Genomic DNA, 17,511 nt, shown 5'->3' on the forward strand with positions numbered 1-17,511 from the left:
CCTCAAGTTTCCTGCTGATACAGATGAGATGAAAGCGGCTTCTTTTGTCTCCTGCATGAGGGCTCGATCAGTCTTCTGCTGTGTAAGCGAGACCCCTGGTGTAAGCGGGGACCCTTGTTGCACGCACGCCTGTATTATTATCTGTTCTATTTTTAGCAGCTGTTCTGCGAGGGCCTTTGACGTCAGTCCAGTGTGGTTTAGCCGTGTGCTGTCAATCACTTGGCTCCCTTATTCCTAAAGGAATGGGGTGGAATACTCAGGGGTGACAGAGTGAATGCTGAAGCCATAATTAGCTACGCAGTTGATCCAGTGGCGGGGTGGGAGTTTTACAGCAGTGACCTTTCTACATGACAATTAGTAAAAGTAGAATCCAAAGCCATTGGAACCAGACAGAGGGCCTTCTCGGTAGTGGCGCCCGCACTGTGGAACTTCCTCCCATCAGATGTCAAGGAAATAAGCAGCTATCCTATTTTTAAAAGTCATCTGAAGGCAGCCCTGTTTAGGGAAATTTTTAATATTTAATACTGTATTGTTTTTAACACTCGATTGGGAGCCGCCCAGAGTGGCTGGGGAAACTCAGCCAAATGGGTGGGGTATAAATAATAATAATAATAATATATTATTATTATTATTACCCAGCACGTGTGGCTGCCTTCTGGTGGTACAATAATAAATGGGTTTTTCTTGCTGGTGTGTCATTTAACGCGAACCACTACATGTCTTCTGGGTGGCTCCATGTGAGTTTAATACGCTAAAATCTATTTGGCTGCCTTTATTAGATTATATGTGGTTGTAGCATTTAGTGTGGATTCTCTGGTGTCTATTACCGAGCAGTGCCAACCTTCACTAAGTGGGGATAAAGGAAAAGGGGAACAAAACCAGGGTTTCCTCAGGGGAGTGCTGAGGTTCTGGCGAAATGTCCAGCAGCACAATAGCACTGCCATCCTTGGGGCCAAACTATAAGTGTTATGTCATTTAGGGGTGGATGAGAAATTCTGTTTTGTTTGCATTTTAATCAGAAATCATCTAATCTGTACTTCTCGGATCAATATGCAAACCAAAACATAGCTATCGTTCAAAATTTGCTCTTCTCTGAATTTTGCAATGCAGTTCTCCAACCAAATAGTATGTATAAAACTGCAAATATTGGGGGGGGGGTGGATTTAAAATGTTCATATTAGTGAAAATAACATACAGAAATGCTTTATATTAGGTCAAATTGCTTGCAAAAGTGTGTATTGGTCAAAACAGTGTAAAAAATGTGTACATTGGGAGAAATTCACATTAAAATGCTGAAGAATTCACAAATTGCTGCAGAGATGTGGAGAACTGAATTTAACTATGGAAACATCAGAAACTAGGAAAGCGAAACTGAAAGATTTCTCAATATTCCTACAAGCCAGTGCTTGCTTTTTATTTTTATTACTCCTGATGGGTTTGGAGTTGGTTTGTTTATTTTGGTGGTGGTTTTTATTGAAAGCTGTCTCAGAGGTAGCCATCAGGAGTAGGAAAAGGAGATGCTAGCCCTTTCCTTCCTTCCATTTGTCCACTCAAAACTACACTCAAGCTGGTTCTGTCCCTGCAGGGGGGAAGGTATAGGGGTCCCACGGAGAGGGTAATTTTGAGTGGACTGACAGCAGAACTCAGTTAAGCTTTCTTTAACCACTGGAGCTGCCCACTGCTCTTCTGCTCCTGATTGTAGCAGCCAAATTTGCCTTTCTATAAAACAGCTAACTGCTGGGGAGGAGCACAACTAAGTAGCACCCAAGATGTCAGGGGCAGTGCAAGAGATTGCTCGGTTTGCTTCTTCTGTTTTAATTGGACCACTAGGAATGCTTTGCCTGAGGAGAGTTTTCAAAATCCTGGAGCAGAAACACTCCATGGTGGCCAGTGAGCACTTTTCATGGGTGGCACAAACTGCACAGCAACCCCCACAGAGGTCACTTTAAGTTGCAGATGCCTGTTCATCTCTTTTGCATCTCACTGTGTGGAGAAACCACCTTGCCTTTTGCCACTAAAATGTGGTGATTCAAAGAGAGTGCTTCACCTGGTTGCATGCCGCTACCAACAAACAGCTTGGTTCATAGAGGCAACTGCCACAGAAAGCCATAAAATACGGCCTCAATCAAGACTCAACAGCTGGAGTTTAAAGTGTAAATACTTTGACATGTGGTCTAACATCAGTCCCAGCATTGCCCTTTCCCTTCTCTCCTTCTGTCTTTTTATTTTTCAATATTCAGTGTGAGGAAAAGTCTTTTGTGACTCAAAAGCTTGCAGATACCATTGTGAATATCTGCTTTCCTGATAAAAGATACTTCTTTTGCCGTCCTTGTGATTTCTGAGGAGAAGACCATGTATAATCAGGCAGCTTCCTTTTTTTAATTGCAAACCTGTAAAACAGAAATGATTTTACACATCCTTCCGATGCTTATAAATAGCTGCTCTTTGGAAACAGCAGCGGAGGCTTGCAGACTGCTGTGGCGTCTCGGCGATGGGATTTAAGAATCATAAACTATGCAGGACTCAGGGAGGAAAGTTTGATATCACACTGGCATCATTAGGTCTGCTGTGTGCCCCACTTAGGGGACACATTTCCACCAAGACCACCGAAGTGTGCCTCTACCACAGAGGGCATGACAGGACCTCCCTTGCTTTTTCCTGAGCATCACTGATTGCACAAATCCATTCTGTTTCTCCTAGCAAGCCCCTCGCGCCATAGCATATCGGAGTGGAGAATGCAGAGCATTGCAAGAGATTCAGACGAGAGCTCCGACGACGAATTCTTTGATGCACACGGTAGGTGGGGCATAGAAAGAGCAGCTGCTAAGCTGTTAACGGGTGTGTGAGTGCCATGGTGTATATGTGCAGCCATTTGCATGAGAGAGAAGCTGTCCTTTCTCTGATGAAGCTGTGTCACTTCAGCATCGCTCCAGATGGAAGGCCTGGACTTTCCTCACTCCACCCTTTCTATGTTATTGTGGACACTTTTCAAGTTCATCCGGATGCATCTTTTGAGTTTAGACATGCATTTGTTTACTAGCTGAAGTGACCCATTCATCCGCACCCACCCTCCCCACCCCTGGTGGTAAAAATATAGTAAAATGTTTTTTTAATCATTAACAGTTTGCTTCCCGTTAATGGTGCCCCAAAGTCTGTTCCCTGAAGTGAGTTAATCTACCATACCTAATGATTTTATGATGTGCCTGCAGCCTGTGAAACACTATGTTTCCCTGGGAGTGATAGTGTGGGGAAGGGAGGAAGGAGGGTATGCAGCAAGACAGACAGACAGACAGACAGACAGACAGACAGACAGACAGAAAAGGTGTGGCTGTAATAAACAGCTTGTCTGCTTCAGTGTAGCTTGATGTCACCTTGTTGTTGTTGGCTTAGATAGATGACAAGAAATATTATTTTGTAGAGATAGTGTTGTCCGGTATAGTCATCAGACTATTTGGAGCAGGAAGGCATGGATTCAGATCTGCTCAGTTAGGTGGCCTTGGATCAATTGCTGCCTCTCCTCCTTAGCATCACTTTCTTTGTAAAAGTGCCTGAAACAGTGGCTGCTGTACAATAATAGTTAAAAACTGTAAAACCCTGCCAGGAAGCTTGCAGTCTGAAAGTGTCAGCCTAAGCACGCCTCTTAGAATTGTTCTAAGGATAAAAAAAGATAACCCCATAGATTCCTACTGAAGCTCTTCGGAACAATAAGGCTGGATCTAGACACATCAAAGAAGCGTTTCAGTAAAATGTGTTGTAAATTTAAACAGGGAAAACAGGTACTGTAGAGAAAAATGGGGCTCCTCATCGCTATCTGATGGCACAATGTTGTATCGCACATACAACGCATATAAATCACAATCTAGTTGAGTCCAAGGTATAAGTGTAAAAGTGTAAACCAAATGCAGTTCAATAAGTTGTGTTGTTATATAGCTTTCATATTTTGTTGATTCATATTGACTGAAGGGTTGTTGTTGTTTTACATTCTTTACCTGCTTTTGGATGAAGGTTGTCTCCTTAACACATGTTTCCCCCCAAGGGTACTTCCAAACCAACCCCACTGCCACAAGATGCAATGATGGCAACCAGCTTAGCTGGCTTTAATAATGGAAATACAGTAGATTGTTTCTGGTGAATCAGTTGCTCATTTGGATTCTCCATCTGAGAGAGGCTCAGAGAATGGTGGCAAGGGAGAGAGCCTTTCAGTTGCGGCTCCTCACCTGTGGAATGCTCTTCCCGTTGAGGTCTGCCTGGCATCTTCCTTGTCATCTTTTCAACACCAGATAAAGACTTATATTTTTTCCAGGTTTTTGATAGACTAAGATGCTGATACTTGCATGCTACCAAAGCTTCTTGTAGCTGTTATGGAGGATGTTGTTGTTCTGTTTTTATGCTATAAATGTATTTATATTTAAGTTTTTAATGTGTTGTAAGTCACTTGGAGACCTTCAGGTAACAAGCAACTAATAGGTCTTATTATTGTTACTGTTCTTCTTCTTGTTGTTGTTATTATTATTATTATTCAGAGACAGTGTGTCACCGAATACCAGATGCTGGAGAACAACAGCAGGAGAATGCTGTTGCCTTCATGCGCTGCTTCTAGTCTTTGCAGAGGCATTTGATGGGTCCTTGGGTGAAACAGGTTGCCAGAATGCATGGCCCTTTGGTTTGAACCAATAGGATTCCTCTGGTGCATTTGTCTTTGCCCTAAGATGTCCCTGGATGAAGTCCACCACTCTTCTATACTTGAGTATTGAGTGGGATTCTTGAGAGCAGGGAAGTCTTGTTTTTGAGTTTCTACCCTTCAGAACTTCTTGATCATGATACAGCAGGCACATCTCTTGAACTAGCAAAACTGAACCAACGAGAGCCTCTTCAGAGCCTCTTCGGTAAAACCACATATCATTGCTCAATAGCATTCTCATGTCGAGACAACTGATTATCCTAATGTTTTGGACTCCCCCACCTCAACCGTTTGGATAAATGTAATTGTAATTTATATTTACAAGGGAACATTCTATGTTCTAATTGGTCTGGAATACTTCCAGAATGTTCAGATAATCATAGGTTTAGTATAGCGTTATAGTGACACAGAGTAATGTTCTTATTTCTGTTCTGTCAACCATTTTTTTCACTTGAAAATGCTTTACAGATTTTAACAGCCTGATCCCATGCATATTTACCTGGAAGTAGTCCCTGCTGAATTCAGTGGAACTCCTCAGCATTTGTGCATGGGATTTTGCTTTTTTAAAAAATATCCCAGGCACTCTTGATAGGTACATTGAAGGAAGCTTTTCAGTTCTATACTAGAGGGAGAAGTGGCATCTGTCCTCTTTGTTGCTGCTCTCAAAAGCAGAGGGGCCCTGTTCTCAATGCATGGGCCATGTTTATTCCCATTTGAGGTGATTTGAGATTGAGATGTTGGAGGAATGTGAGTGACTTGCCTGTGACTGCCCAGCATTGAATTGGCTCGGACGTAAGCCTCAGTATTTCTCCAAAAGTTGTGAAATAGCTTCATCTGCTCCCTAGATAATGTAACGTAAACACTGAAAAGGGCTCTCTCCCACCCAGCCTCCCTCTCTTTAACCCAGCTACCCACTCTTCCTCCAACCCCCCCTCCCTGTGGAACCCACTTCCTGGCCAATGGCAGCAGCACCCCAGTCACAGGGAGAAGGAACAAGAGAGGTCTTGCTGAATATAGTTTTGTGGTTTAAAATCCAAACCAGAGAAAAATTCAGGGTTCCTAATGCAGACCTCTTCTTTGAGATGAGCATTACAAGCCTTGGAAAAACATGTAACATGCTGAAGGCTGTCTTGTGACTTCTCACACCCTGTATAGAATAAGGCAGTGTTCTTGAACTTTGGTTCCCCCAGTTGTTGTTGGGTTACAACAACCATCATCTCCATCCAGCTTAGCCAATTGTCAGGGATGATGAAAATTGTAGTCCAACAACATCAGGGGACCCAAGGTTGAAGAACAATGGGATATGGATTTGAACATAGTTCCTGCATTCTGCAACACGTCATTGACATAATAATAGTGCATTAAAAAAGAGGTAAAGGACCCCTGACAGTTAAGTCCAGCCACGAACGACTCTGGGGTTACGGCGCTCATCTCGCTTTACTGGCCCGAGGGAGCCAATGTTTGTCTGCATACAGTTTTGCCGCTTCTGGCAAAACCAGAGCAGCGCACGGAAATGCCGTTTACCTTCCCGCCGGAGCGGTACCTATTTATCTATTTGCACTTTGACGTGCTTTCGAATTGCTAGGTTGGCAGGAGCTGGGACTGAGCAACAGGAGCTCACCCCGTCATGGGGATTCGAATCGCTGACCTTCCGATCAGCAAGCGCTAGGCTCAGTGGTTTAGACCACAGCACCACCCGCTTCCCTAATAGTGCATTAGTGGTAGATTTATACTAGACTGTCTACACATCATTCTGCTTTATTAGTTATTCTGCAAAGTTTCCTCAATTTTATTGCATTATTACTTTTTGGAGGGACACTCTTGCACTATGTGTGGTGTGGGGATGGGATGGGACTGGAACACCAGTAGGAAGGCATACACTTAGTGCAAACCAAACAGTAAGTCCACCCCCAAACTTTTGCAGGTGCAAACAGTATTGTGAGATTACATAACTGTCTCAATACCTTCACGAGCACAAATGATCATGAAAGCACAATATGAAGGATGTATCGAGGGGGCCCAAGTGGATGTAGATTAACATGGGCTTGAGGGGAGGGGTGCATTTAAAACCACCTTTCCTTCCTTAAGTGTAGGCTGTCACAGCAATGACAGGTATAGGAGCCTGATAGTTTATATTTCCTGCCCATTCCCCTATGCAGATCATAACAGCCATTGTATTTAATAAAGTGACTCTAATTTTAAACCCACACCTTTGTGCCTTATGTAATTATTTCTAGTCTCCTAATGCAACCTTACAAGATCATGTACTCCATACCCATGAATCCAGCATTATTATAGACCCTGCAACTCCCTCTCTGTGTATGGCACTTCCAGGCTGTCACAGTTATGCAGATGGAATTCCTTCATGTGACAGGAAATTCAGGATGTGCAATTAAAGCTTATTTGGTGCTCTTGTGCTACAAACTCTTTCTTTGTTAAAAAACAAAAACAAAAAACCAACACAGACTTTTTGCAATAAGGAAAGTGATGGGGAAATGCACTGGGAATTGTAGAATAACATTTGCTTGAGGCAATGTAGTCTTACCTCCCTGCAAACAAATCAAACGAATGAACAATAAGTAGCCAGTGTTGTCTCATCAGGATGAATGCTCAATAAACAGGTCTCCTGGAAGTGATCCACAAGGGGCTTCAATTGCCCAAGCCTCTGAAGTTGTTTCTGGGGAATATAATAGGTCCCCAAAAAGACCCCAGAGGAGCCAGGCATAACTGCCCTATAAGGCATCTTAATGTAGATGTCTGTTTCTGAAGCTGAGTAAAGATGGGAGGGGGTAGCCCCTTTACACTAGGAGGTCACATGCAAAATCCATTGTGTACTGTTTCCATGAGCTTCTTGAAAGAAAGTGGACACATAACAAAGAATATCCTAGCCATATTCTGGCTGTTTTTATTAGAGGCATGAGGATTGCATTATCTTCTCACAAAAGGATCTTGATCATATATATATATATATATATATATATATATATATATATATATTGCAAGACTTCTCACATGTTCTCAGTTGCTGGCAAAGTATGACAAACCGAATTATTAACACTGAATAACTGTTCCATAAAAATGCAAATAATGGGAGCAAGAAGCCATTCAGTGATCATGGTAAGCAGCAGTGAGAGAGCTGTAATTAAGCCTTCTAAGCAACTGGGTTCAATATTTAGATAAAGTAGCAGGGACAAGCCTGGAATGTAAATTCACTCCTCTTCGCTCTTTACGGTTTTGACAATGCATACTCCCCGCACCCTGTGCATGACATTCAACAGATGCACCAGCTTTGTTGGATTAATTGGTGCAATACTTTCATTAATTGCAGATTAGAAATATGCACGTTGTTAATCATAGCCGTGAGAAGGGTGATTGACACCAGTGTACTGATGTAGGCAAGCTTTATCATCTTTTCATTGAACCCTATTCTGACTATTTAATGATTTATCTTTGGCATTATCCCAGAGAAAGAGTTATTTTCCCAAGTGCAAAGACTTCAGCAGTTGCTTGCATTTGTAATCTTTATTTTAGCTGGTTAATTAATTGGTAAACAGGAAGAGAGTTCAATTGTCTAGCTTCTCTTTCAGCAGTCAATAGCCTTGTTGGAGGTGCAATCCATTTATCTATTCTCCATGTGCACAGTTGCTATCAGGTGTATTATAAGGACAACAGGAACATAGGGATCTGCCTTAAATTAAGTCAGACTATTGGTTTATCTGGGAGGGACCCGGGTGGCGCTGTGGGTAAAAGCCTCAGCGCCTAGGACTTGCCGATCGAAAGGTCGGTGATTCGAATCCCCGCGGCGGGGTGCGCTCCCGTCGCTCGGTCCCAGCGCCTGCCAACCTAGCAGTTCGAAAGCACCCCCAGGTGCAAGTAGATAAATAGGGACCGCTTACTAGCGGGAAGGTAAACAGCGTTCCGTGTGCTGCGCTGGCTCGCCAGATGCAGCTTGTCACGCTGGCCAGGTGACCCGGAAGTGTCTGCGAACAGCGCTGGCTCCCGGCCTCTAGAGTGAGATGAGCGCACAACCCTAGAGTCTGTCAAGACTGGCCCGTACGGGCAGCGGTACCTTTACCTTTACCTTTATTGGTTTATCTAGCTCGGTGTTGTCTAAAACCTCCTTCCCCAACCTGATGCTCTTCAGATATTGTTGGACTGCAACTCCCATCCTCCTTGATTATTGGCTGTGCTGGTTGGGGCTGATGGGAATTGGAGCCAAATCAGTTTTCATCAGAATCTGAAGCTCCATGTGCGAAGCTACTGGCTGTGCTCAGGAGCAGGGCTACCTGTGTTCCAAGGCTTGAAAGGCCACCTGTCACTTCAACCTCGCATTCCCTCCTCCAAACCTGTTCCAGAAAGGCACAGTACCCTCGGTAAACTGGTAGGTAGGAGAGTCCCCGTAGAGACCAATGCTTTATTTTAAATGCCCCATGCCACCCCCACCCCCCATCTCGCCACCGTTTGCCCCCTCACACCTCTGCCTGCCGCTGTTGTGACTTCGGGTTCATCCACACTTCTACTTGTCTTGCTGCTTTCCCCTAGAAAAACCTGCTCATTACTGCTGAATTGGAGCAGGTTTTTTCTCTCTTTTTCTTTTCAATTTTTAATTTTAAAATGCAGTAAAATGGCTACATACAAATTAATAAAACAGAAAATACAGCACAAAGCAATACATAGTGTAACAATAGCAGTTCCAAAGCAGCTCAAAAAACCACTCCCAACATTAACCATAGTTAAGATTCTGCTTTGTCAATACATGGTTTAAAGCGATTGCCCTTAAATTCTCTGTTAACGCCTGTTTGTGTTTGAAACAGATAAGGCTTTTTTCTGTGATTTATTTTTCAAAGCCTTTGATTTCCCTGCCTTATGAACTGCTGTGGATTTTCTTACCATCAGCTCTCCATGTCTGCCCTTCTAGCCTCCAGCTGTTAAGAGCTGGCACAGTGTTAACAAAGACCACATGACACCATATTCTGTGTCTGTATTTATGAACCTAATTGTTCTCTTCTCTCTCTTTAAAGAGGACTTGTCTGAGAATGAAGAGGTGTTCCCAAAAGAAATTACCAAATGGAGTTCAAACGATCTCATGGATAAGATCGAAACTCCAGAATCTGAAGAAGTACCAGGTAATTTTTGTGTGTGGAATGGGATGCAGCTGAGAGTATTGTACAGTCATTCCACTGAATGGCTGAACTCTTAGGTGAATAATAGAAGACGGGTCCTTTAATAATGATAATAATAATTTTATTATTTGTATCCCACCCATCTGACTGGGATGCTCCTGTCACTCTGGGCGGCTTCCAACGTGTACAAAAACATTTCTCTAATTAAAACATGTTAGCTTAGCCATCTTAGCCAAGTCCAGTTATTTTTCAGCCATTCTTCTATAGTGAATGAGGCTGTTACCGTCCCAGGGTTTTTGGGGTGGTGGTGGAGGGGGACAGGTAGAAAACCAGAGTAAGCCTGCAGTGTAGTTGTGCACTGTTGGGGCCTGTCCATGCTTCCATTCGTCCTGCACTTACTTAGAATTTGCACTGGAACAATAGAACTGGTCCAAAAGCTTTTCATTTATATCCTGACACAGAAACGCAACATGCCCCCCGCTTTTTACCATTGTATCAGAACAAACGAAAGGCTACTTAAAACCCAAATAGAAATTAATTCCCCTTCTTTTTTTCTTTTTCTTTTTTACTCCTGAACAGAGAAACACACACTTTTCCTTGTGTCTATTCTTTATTGGTTGTCAGGTCCATCCCCTCAGGAAGTGATAGTGGAACTCTTAGCTGATAAACACCTACAAATTATACATCTGGTAGCCAAATTTGCTCTGGCAGCTAAGAAGCTTTGTTCCAGTTCTGATAATGCAGTGTAATTTTAATTTTTTATGCTGTAAACTTTTGTGCTATAGACTTTTATGCTGTAGATTTTTATAGACATTTGATGTGTGATTTGCCATCTTTGTTTATTGTGAAGGTCTTTGGGTATATATAAAAAAACTGAACGGTAAACACTTTTCCTTGTGGCACAATGTTGTGGGTATTCCACTTTCCCCTCCACCCCTTCTGTCTCCACCCACACCTTGAGTAAAATTTGCCAGTTTTTTCCTGAGCCTGTTGCTGTGCACTTCTGGTTCCCTGCCCCATGCTATTTTTTCTTAGGTGTCCCCTTCCTGTGCTCATACGGGCATTGTGAACAGCTAGGTATATGTGAGCGAAAGCAGTTTCCCTTTTTCCCTTTCCAGTGTGTGTTGGATGTGCAACCACAATGCAAGCATTGGGGATGATGGGGGGATGTGCATCATCCAAATTAACCCCCTTCCTTCACTGCAGGGGCAGTCAGTGCCTTGTGCTACTGCCACCTCGAATGTTCTACATTATGGGCTGTATGGGTGGTCTTTCTTTAATGGCAATTAAAGTACAGTCTTGGGATGCGGGTGGCGCTGTGGGTTAAACCACAGAGCCTAGGGCTTGCCGATCAGAAGGTCGGCAGTTCGAATTCCCGCGATGGGGTGAGCTCCCGTTGCTCGGTCCCTGCTCCTGCCAACCTAGCAGTTCGAAAGCACATCAAAGTGCAAGTAGATAAATAGGTACTGCTCCGGCGGGAAGGTAAACAGCGTTTCCATGCGCTGCTCTGGTTCACCAGAAGCGGCTTAGTCATGCTGGCCACATGACCCAGAAGCTGTACGCTGGCTCCCACAGCCAGTAAGTGAGATGAGCGCCACAACCCCAGAGTCGTCCGCGACTGGACCTAATGTCAGAGGTCCCTTTACCTTTAAAGTACAGTTTATTTTTCACTTGTTGCACACCCCTTTGGGGGTTCCAGAAAACATATTGTGTGCAAGTGCACAGGAACACAATGGACTGAAAAAAGCAACAGAAAAGGAGGGCATGTGCAGCTGCACTGTGGCGCAAGGGGACAGAGAAAGGGGTGGGGAAGAAGGAAGAAAAGTGGAACACTGCAATTGATAGGATAGTGCTCATTTTCAGGGATGCCTCCTTGAAAAGTGTGGAGTGAGGCGTTTACTAATTGAAAAAAATTGGATAAATGTGGATAGACACTTAATAAGCCATGCCCCCAACCTGTCTTCTCAATCTAGGTAACAATGGAAGATCCTTCACAAGAAAAAGCTTTAAAAACTTTTGAAATTCACATCTCCTCCTGTTACATCTGTTCATAGGTTTGGCCATTTTGTGATCTTGTTCTATGCAGATTTTCCAAAATGGAGAGTTGGGAGCAGTCCCCACCATGTCTCTCTCCCCTTTTCCCATATCAGCAAACATGGTGGCAGAATAGTGGCAGATACCCCTTCACGTACTAAACCTTGGGAAGTATTAGAATGTCTCATGGTCTTTGGAGGAAAGAACCCAAATTCATATGACCATACGTCTTTCCTTCCAGACGATCCATGTCTTGAATCAGCAGCAGAGTACCATGTTGGATCCAGCGTGGAAAGGCTAAGCATCATTGAGGTACAGTGTCTAAATAAATTCCCTTTTCCGGCTTATATTTTTTAAAGGTGCAGTTTTTATGTGTGTTCTATATCCACGTTTGTCCCTCTGAGCGGAAACACTCCATACCTACAGCTGTGATCTGGCAACAAAATCTGGAATCTACCTGAAGCCTGTGGCCAGATATGACTCTTGAATTGATCTAACCACAGTGCAATTCACACTTTTGCCTGGTTTCCCCTGCAAGGAAAAGAAACATTCCTTACTCTTTTTGTATCATATATCACTTGCAGTCTGCCTCTTGGTGGTGGTAGGGATCTATTAGGGAACACATTAAACCCTCAATCCTGCCCCCCCCCCCGCACACATATACATTGCTGCATTGCCATGGGGACGTGCTCCACATTCTTGAAGCTGCTGGTTCATGCCAATTTTATTACAGAACTTTACAACATTATACATAGGATATAAATTGTTCCTGCCCTCAGAGTAGTAGCCACTGAGTATTGTGATCTCTGAGAATTTCAGACACTGGCCACCCCTGCTTTGATGGAAAAGCACCAGAAACTGATAGTGGGCGTATGCACACTCTGGTTTACTCTGCATGGTGTGCATGCCCACCGCAGGTCTGGGAAGTGGTGTATGTATGGCGTTATCCATTATCTGTATCTATCCTGTTGTTAGGAAATACTGCATTTTGATGCATTTCCCCCTTAAACCAGCTCCTGTCTAAATTGCTGGGAAAGAGAACGACCTAGCTGCTCTTTCAGCCAGCAGTGTGTACACAGCCAGTGTCTTCATTGAAAACCTATTTCTTTACCCTGAGCAAGTTTAGAAGGAATTCAAGGGATCCACCAGCAATGAGAGGTAGCGCTGGATCCAGGGTGGATTCAATGAAAACCCCCAAATCCGGCAATGGGCTGCTTTCTTTTTCTGTGAGGGTTGTCCTGCAGGCTCCGCTTTGACAATGGGTTTTTGAAGTAAACCTCGGTGCAGAGAAGTTGTTGCCTCCTCTGTTCTTAAGGCCATTGACTTCCTAGGGGATGAAAACATACCAGCTTGATAACCTAATTTTTAAAATTTAAACTTTATTGAATTTCATAATCAACTTGCAATGCCATTGCCCTTTTCGTCTTCCCTCCTGGCAATAACATTGTGTTGCATGAGAACGTCAGCTTTTATGGTGCGCTGATGCTTAATTATAAAGGAGAGTAAACGTGCAGAATCACAGTGTACAATTAAGGCAGAGGGATACATCAAACAGAACATAAAAGCAATCAGGAATTGAAAGAGGTCCAGGAAATTCATGTTTTGTGTAACTGTTCCAGCTTATCCCTTTGTTTATATATCATCATCTCACATACTGCAAGTGCAGCCGTTTAGAGTGTCCAAACATCTACTGTTGGTGCTGCTGGATTCTTCCAGTAATAACAGGGGCTTTGACTATTTCAACTACCCTGCTTATCTATAATATTGTACAGTCTAAAAGTTTCTGGTCAATTGATAACACTGGGCAACAATTTTTTACTTTTTGAATGTTGTCTAGATTTCTACAACTGATTTAGGGTATTTTGCACTGCTGAATCAGAAAATAGCATCCGTTTCTCTCCATCAGGTCAGGTTTTTGAGCTATGTTGATTTGAAAAAAAATCAGATCTTGTGACAAAATCGATTACATTTTTGTGGCATTATCAGCTGATTTTTGTCAACACATATCACCCTAAATATGTTTTTAAGAGAAAAAAATGTTTTTCCAACAACATATATTGATTACCTGATAGAAACATCGATTACTGTAAACTGAATGGTGGGCATTGATAAAGGTAAGTACACGTAAATTGCATGTTGCTTCACCATTTTTCAAACTTCAGGGCTTGAACTTCCGTTTCTTGGAACTCCTGGAATGCTCAGCGGCAGGGAGGTCTCTCTTCGGAGTCCAAAAGTAGTCAGCCATCATGACTGCGTCCCAGCGACCCTGATACCTGGTCTCCATCTCTTTCATGTCCTGATGGAATCTCTCCCCCGCTCGTCACTCATTAAACCCAGGTTCTCAGGAAACCGGTCCATATGTGAAAATAGGTAGTGCATCTTGACGCTCATGTTGCAGCCCAGGTTTCTGAAAGCAGTCAGCATGTTGTTGACAAGTTCTGCGTAGTTTCTGGCCTTATTGTTGCCGAGAAAGTTCTTCACTACCAGAACAAATGCCTTCCACGCTTCCAGTTCCACTTCGTTCATTGACTTTCCGAACTCTGGATCTCTGATGAGCTGACGGATCTGAGGACCGTCAAAGATGCCAGCTTTCAACTTCTCTATGGTCAATCCTGGAAAAGCCTGGCACAAGTAAGTGAAGCAGTCACCATCCTTGTCCAGAGCCTTGGTGAACTGCTTGATTAAGCCGAGCTTGATGTGCAGCGGTGGGAAGAGTATTCTGTTTCTGTCCACCAGAGGGTCGTTGATGATGTTCCTTTCTTTGCAAGGCACCAATTCCTCCCGCACAGGCCAGTCCTTCTTCGTGTAATGCTGAGCACGGTCCCTACTATCCCACATGCACAGAAAACATGGGTACTTGGTGAAGCCAGACTGTTGTCCCAACAAAAAGTTCACCATCTTCAGGTCAACACAAATAAACCACTTATGCTGATCATAACCAATTTTCTCCAGGACATACTTCACCGCTTTATAGTTCTCCTTCAGTGTAGTCAAGTGAGCCAGGGGTATAGAGGCAAACTGGTTGCCGTTGTGTAGCAGAACACATTTCAGTGATTGCTTGCTGCTGTCAGTGAACAGTCTCCAATCTTTGGGTTCATACTGTGGCACTCCAAGCTTGAGCAGAAGCTGCGCAATATCTGCACAGTACACCAAGTCCTTCTCTTCCGAGAAAAAACGGAGGTACTCTTGATGCCTGTTGTGGAAGAAGCTGATGCAAGCACTGTCAGAGAGGAGTTTTTTCCCTTCAATCTGGACGCCAACAGTTCGGCAGAGTCTTTTGACAAGCTGAGGTCGCGAACTAGATCATTCAACTCCTTTTGGGAAAATGGATGTGGAGCATCATCTTCAAGAACCACTTCTTCTTCATGTCCTTCAACACTGGAGGCATCTTCGTCACTAATGTCAGGAAGGAAGTTCTCCAAAGATAGGCACTGGAATTTCATCACAATGAGCTACAGGACGACGTGCTGATTGAAAATCAGGATACTTGAGGCTGCTCCGGTTCTTTCTGTTGATCCCAGTCACATCAACAGCGCAGAAGTAGCAGTCAGTGACATGGCTTGTTGGCTCCCTCCAAACCATGGGAATTCCAAAGTTCAGACTCCTCTTGCCATTGGTCCACCCACGTAGAGTCTCGGTGCATGCCTTGCGCACCATGCGTGGCGCCCAAGCTTTATCCTGGTCACCAAGTTTAATATCCAAATAAGCATGGTAAGCAACTTTATGCTTTGCCGCACCAATTTATGGAAGATTTTGAGGTTTTATGACTTCAAACTGATCCCTTTTCGACATAATCACCCAGAACTATCGGACCTGAATACTTCTTGTCATTAAAATAATCATTTCCAATCAAAACAATTATTCGACATGGCATTTTACCCCCACCAACTTCTTCTAAAATGCTCCACACGCATACATGTGAACAAAAACGTAAAAAAAGACATGTGGCCATAGCTCAAAAACTTGACCTGATTGAGCAAAACCAATGTGATTTTTGGATTCAGCACATCAGATTCGTCCTAAATCAACTGAAAAAATGCAGACAACAAATTTGTTGTTGACCAGTGTAATTAATTGTTCTGCAGCAGGAGAGCCAGTGTGCTGTAGTGGTTAAGAGCGGTAGACTCGTAATCTGGTGAACCGGGTTCGCGTCTCCGCTCCTCCACATGCAGCTGCTGGGTGACCTTGGGCTAGTCACAAGTCTCTCAGCCTCACTCACCTCACAGGGTGTTTGTTGTGGGGGAGGAAGGGAAAGGAGAATGTTAGCCGCTTTGAGACTCCTTCGGGTAGTGATAAAGCGGGCTATCAAATCCAAACTCCTCTTCTTCTCAGGAAGCACTTAAGAGAAGAAGAAGAAGAAGTGTTTATTGGGTTTTCAATACAACAGCGTGCAGACAAGGCTAACAATAAAGAAACAATGAATAATGATTGTGTGGGGCACAGTATTGCAGTTATTATGCAGACATCATAATAAAATAGATTCCACAAAGGGACATTTGGGAAGCAAGAGTCACAGGGTAACAAGGTAGCCTCACCATATAGAGGCGTATGTCCCTGGGGGCCTAAGTAATGCTCTGTTTTTATTTATGAAGCATATTTAAAAATGGAAGTGCCTTTGATCCTCAAAACCATATCTGCCATTATAAACTAGTCTTGCGTTTCTTGTTTTCTCTTTCAGGATGAGGTTGTGCCTCCACTAGTGCAGCCAAGCAAGATCCATGTCCTGCTCTTGGTGCTTCATGGAGGCAACATTTTGGATACAGGAAGTGGTGACCAGAGCTCTAAGCAAGGGGATGTCAACACCATAGCCACCGCCTTTGACACTGTCATTAGGGTCCATTACCCAGCGGCCCTTGGGCGCATAGCCATCAGATTGGTCCCTTGCCCAGCCATCTGCTCTGAAGCATTTTCACTTGTCTCTAAGTGAGTTACTGAGTTTTCTTAAAGGGGCTGGGAAAGAGGAAGAGGGAGGGAGAACAAAGATGGATCTATGCTGCACATTTATACCAATTTCAGTAGTTATTCCTTCCTCCCAGGATATCCTGCTGAGAACCATGAATATGTGAGTTGGGCTAGACATCTCAAACAGAATTTGCAGCATCTCACCTGGAATCACTAGAGGAAACCATGACTATTAAGCTTTAGAAAACTCATCTTTTTTTGTTGTGTAGATGTACCCTTAGCTGCATCTGTGATTTGGCAGAGAGGCTTCCTCATTCTGTGTCTGACTGTTCTGTCTCTTCCAGACAGACCCTTTTTTACACTGCAGCTGCAGAGGCCCCCTTTGGACCAATTACGCTGCAGTTCACATGGCACAGTTCCATAGGGGAGATGAGAAATCTGTGAATCAATCAAGTTAGTCTAGACAGAGTCAACTGCTTGCTTCTTAGAAAGAGGAAATGTTGACAGCTGTGTGAAAGCACCATTGTGGTCCAGCCCTTGTCCTTCAGCCTGAGTCCAGAAGCCTAGGTACCATATCTATCCAGCCTCAGCCCCAAACCTGAGGCTCCCAAGGCAAACCTAGCATCTTCATCTCCAAGGGCCTCACATGCCAAGCTGCTCAGCACTGTAAGCATCATGTCCAGTGACATCTAATAGAGAGAGGTGAGAGAGCGTCCGGTTCCAGGGCAGAGGGCTGGCCCTTTAAAGAACTCCAGCAAATAGGTGGGACAT

The 17,511-nt window shown here is 43.7% G+C and overlaps 1 protein-coding gene across 10 annotated transcripts in view; it reads left to right on the forward strand.

Moving 5' to 3' along the window:
• PITPNM2 (phosphatidylinositol transfer protein membrane associated 2) overlaps positions 1 to 17,511 on the forward strand; it is a 212,604-nt gene that overhangs the window by 142,254 nt on the left and 52,839 nt on the right. For all 10 annotated transcript variants that reach the window (XM_080985034.1, XM_080985040.1, XM_080985041.1 and 7 more), the window contains 4 exons: positions 2,701 to 2,796; positions 9,703 to 9,807; positions 12,080 to 12,150; positions 16,517 to 16,761. In XM_080985034.1, coding sequence (XP_080841160.1) covers positions 2,701 to 2,796; positions 9,703 to 9,807; positions 12,080 to 12,150; positions 16,517 to 16,761 — 517 coding nt within the window. The remainder of the gene's footprint in view (positions 1 to 2,700; positions 2,797 to 9,702; positions 9,808 to 12,079; positions 12,151 to 16,516; positions 16,762 to 17,511) is intronic.

The sequence above is a fragment of the Podarcis pityusensis genome, assembly GCF_964106645.2.
Source record: "Podarcis pityusensis genome assembly, chromosome: 16".
NCBI lineage: Eukaryota > Metazoa > Chordata > Lepidosauria > Squamata > Lacertidae > Podarcis > Podarcis pityusensis.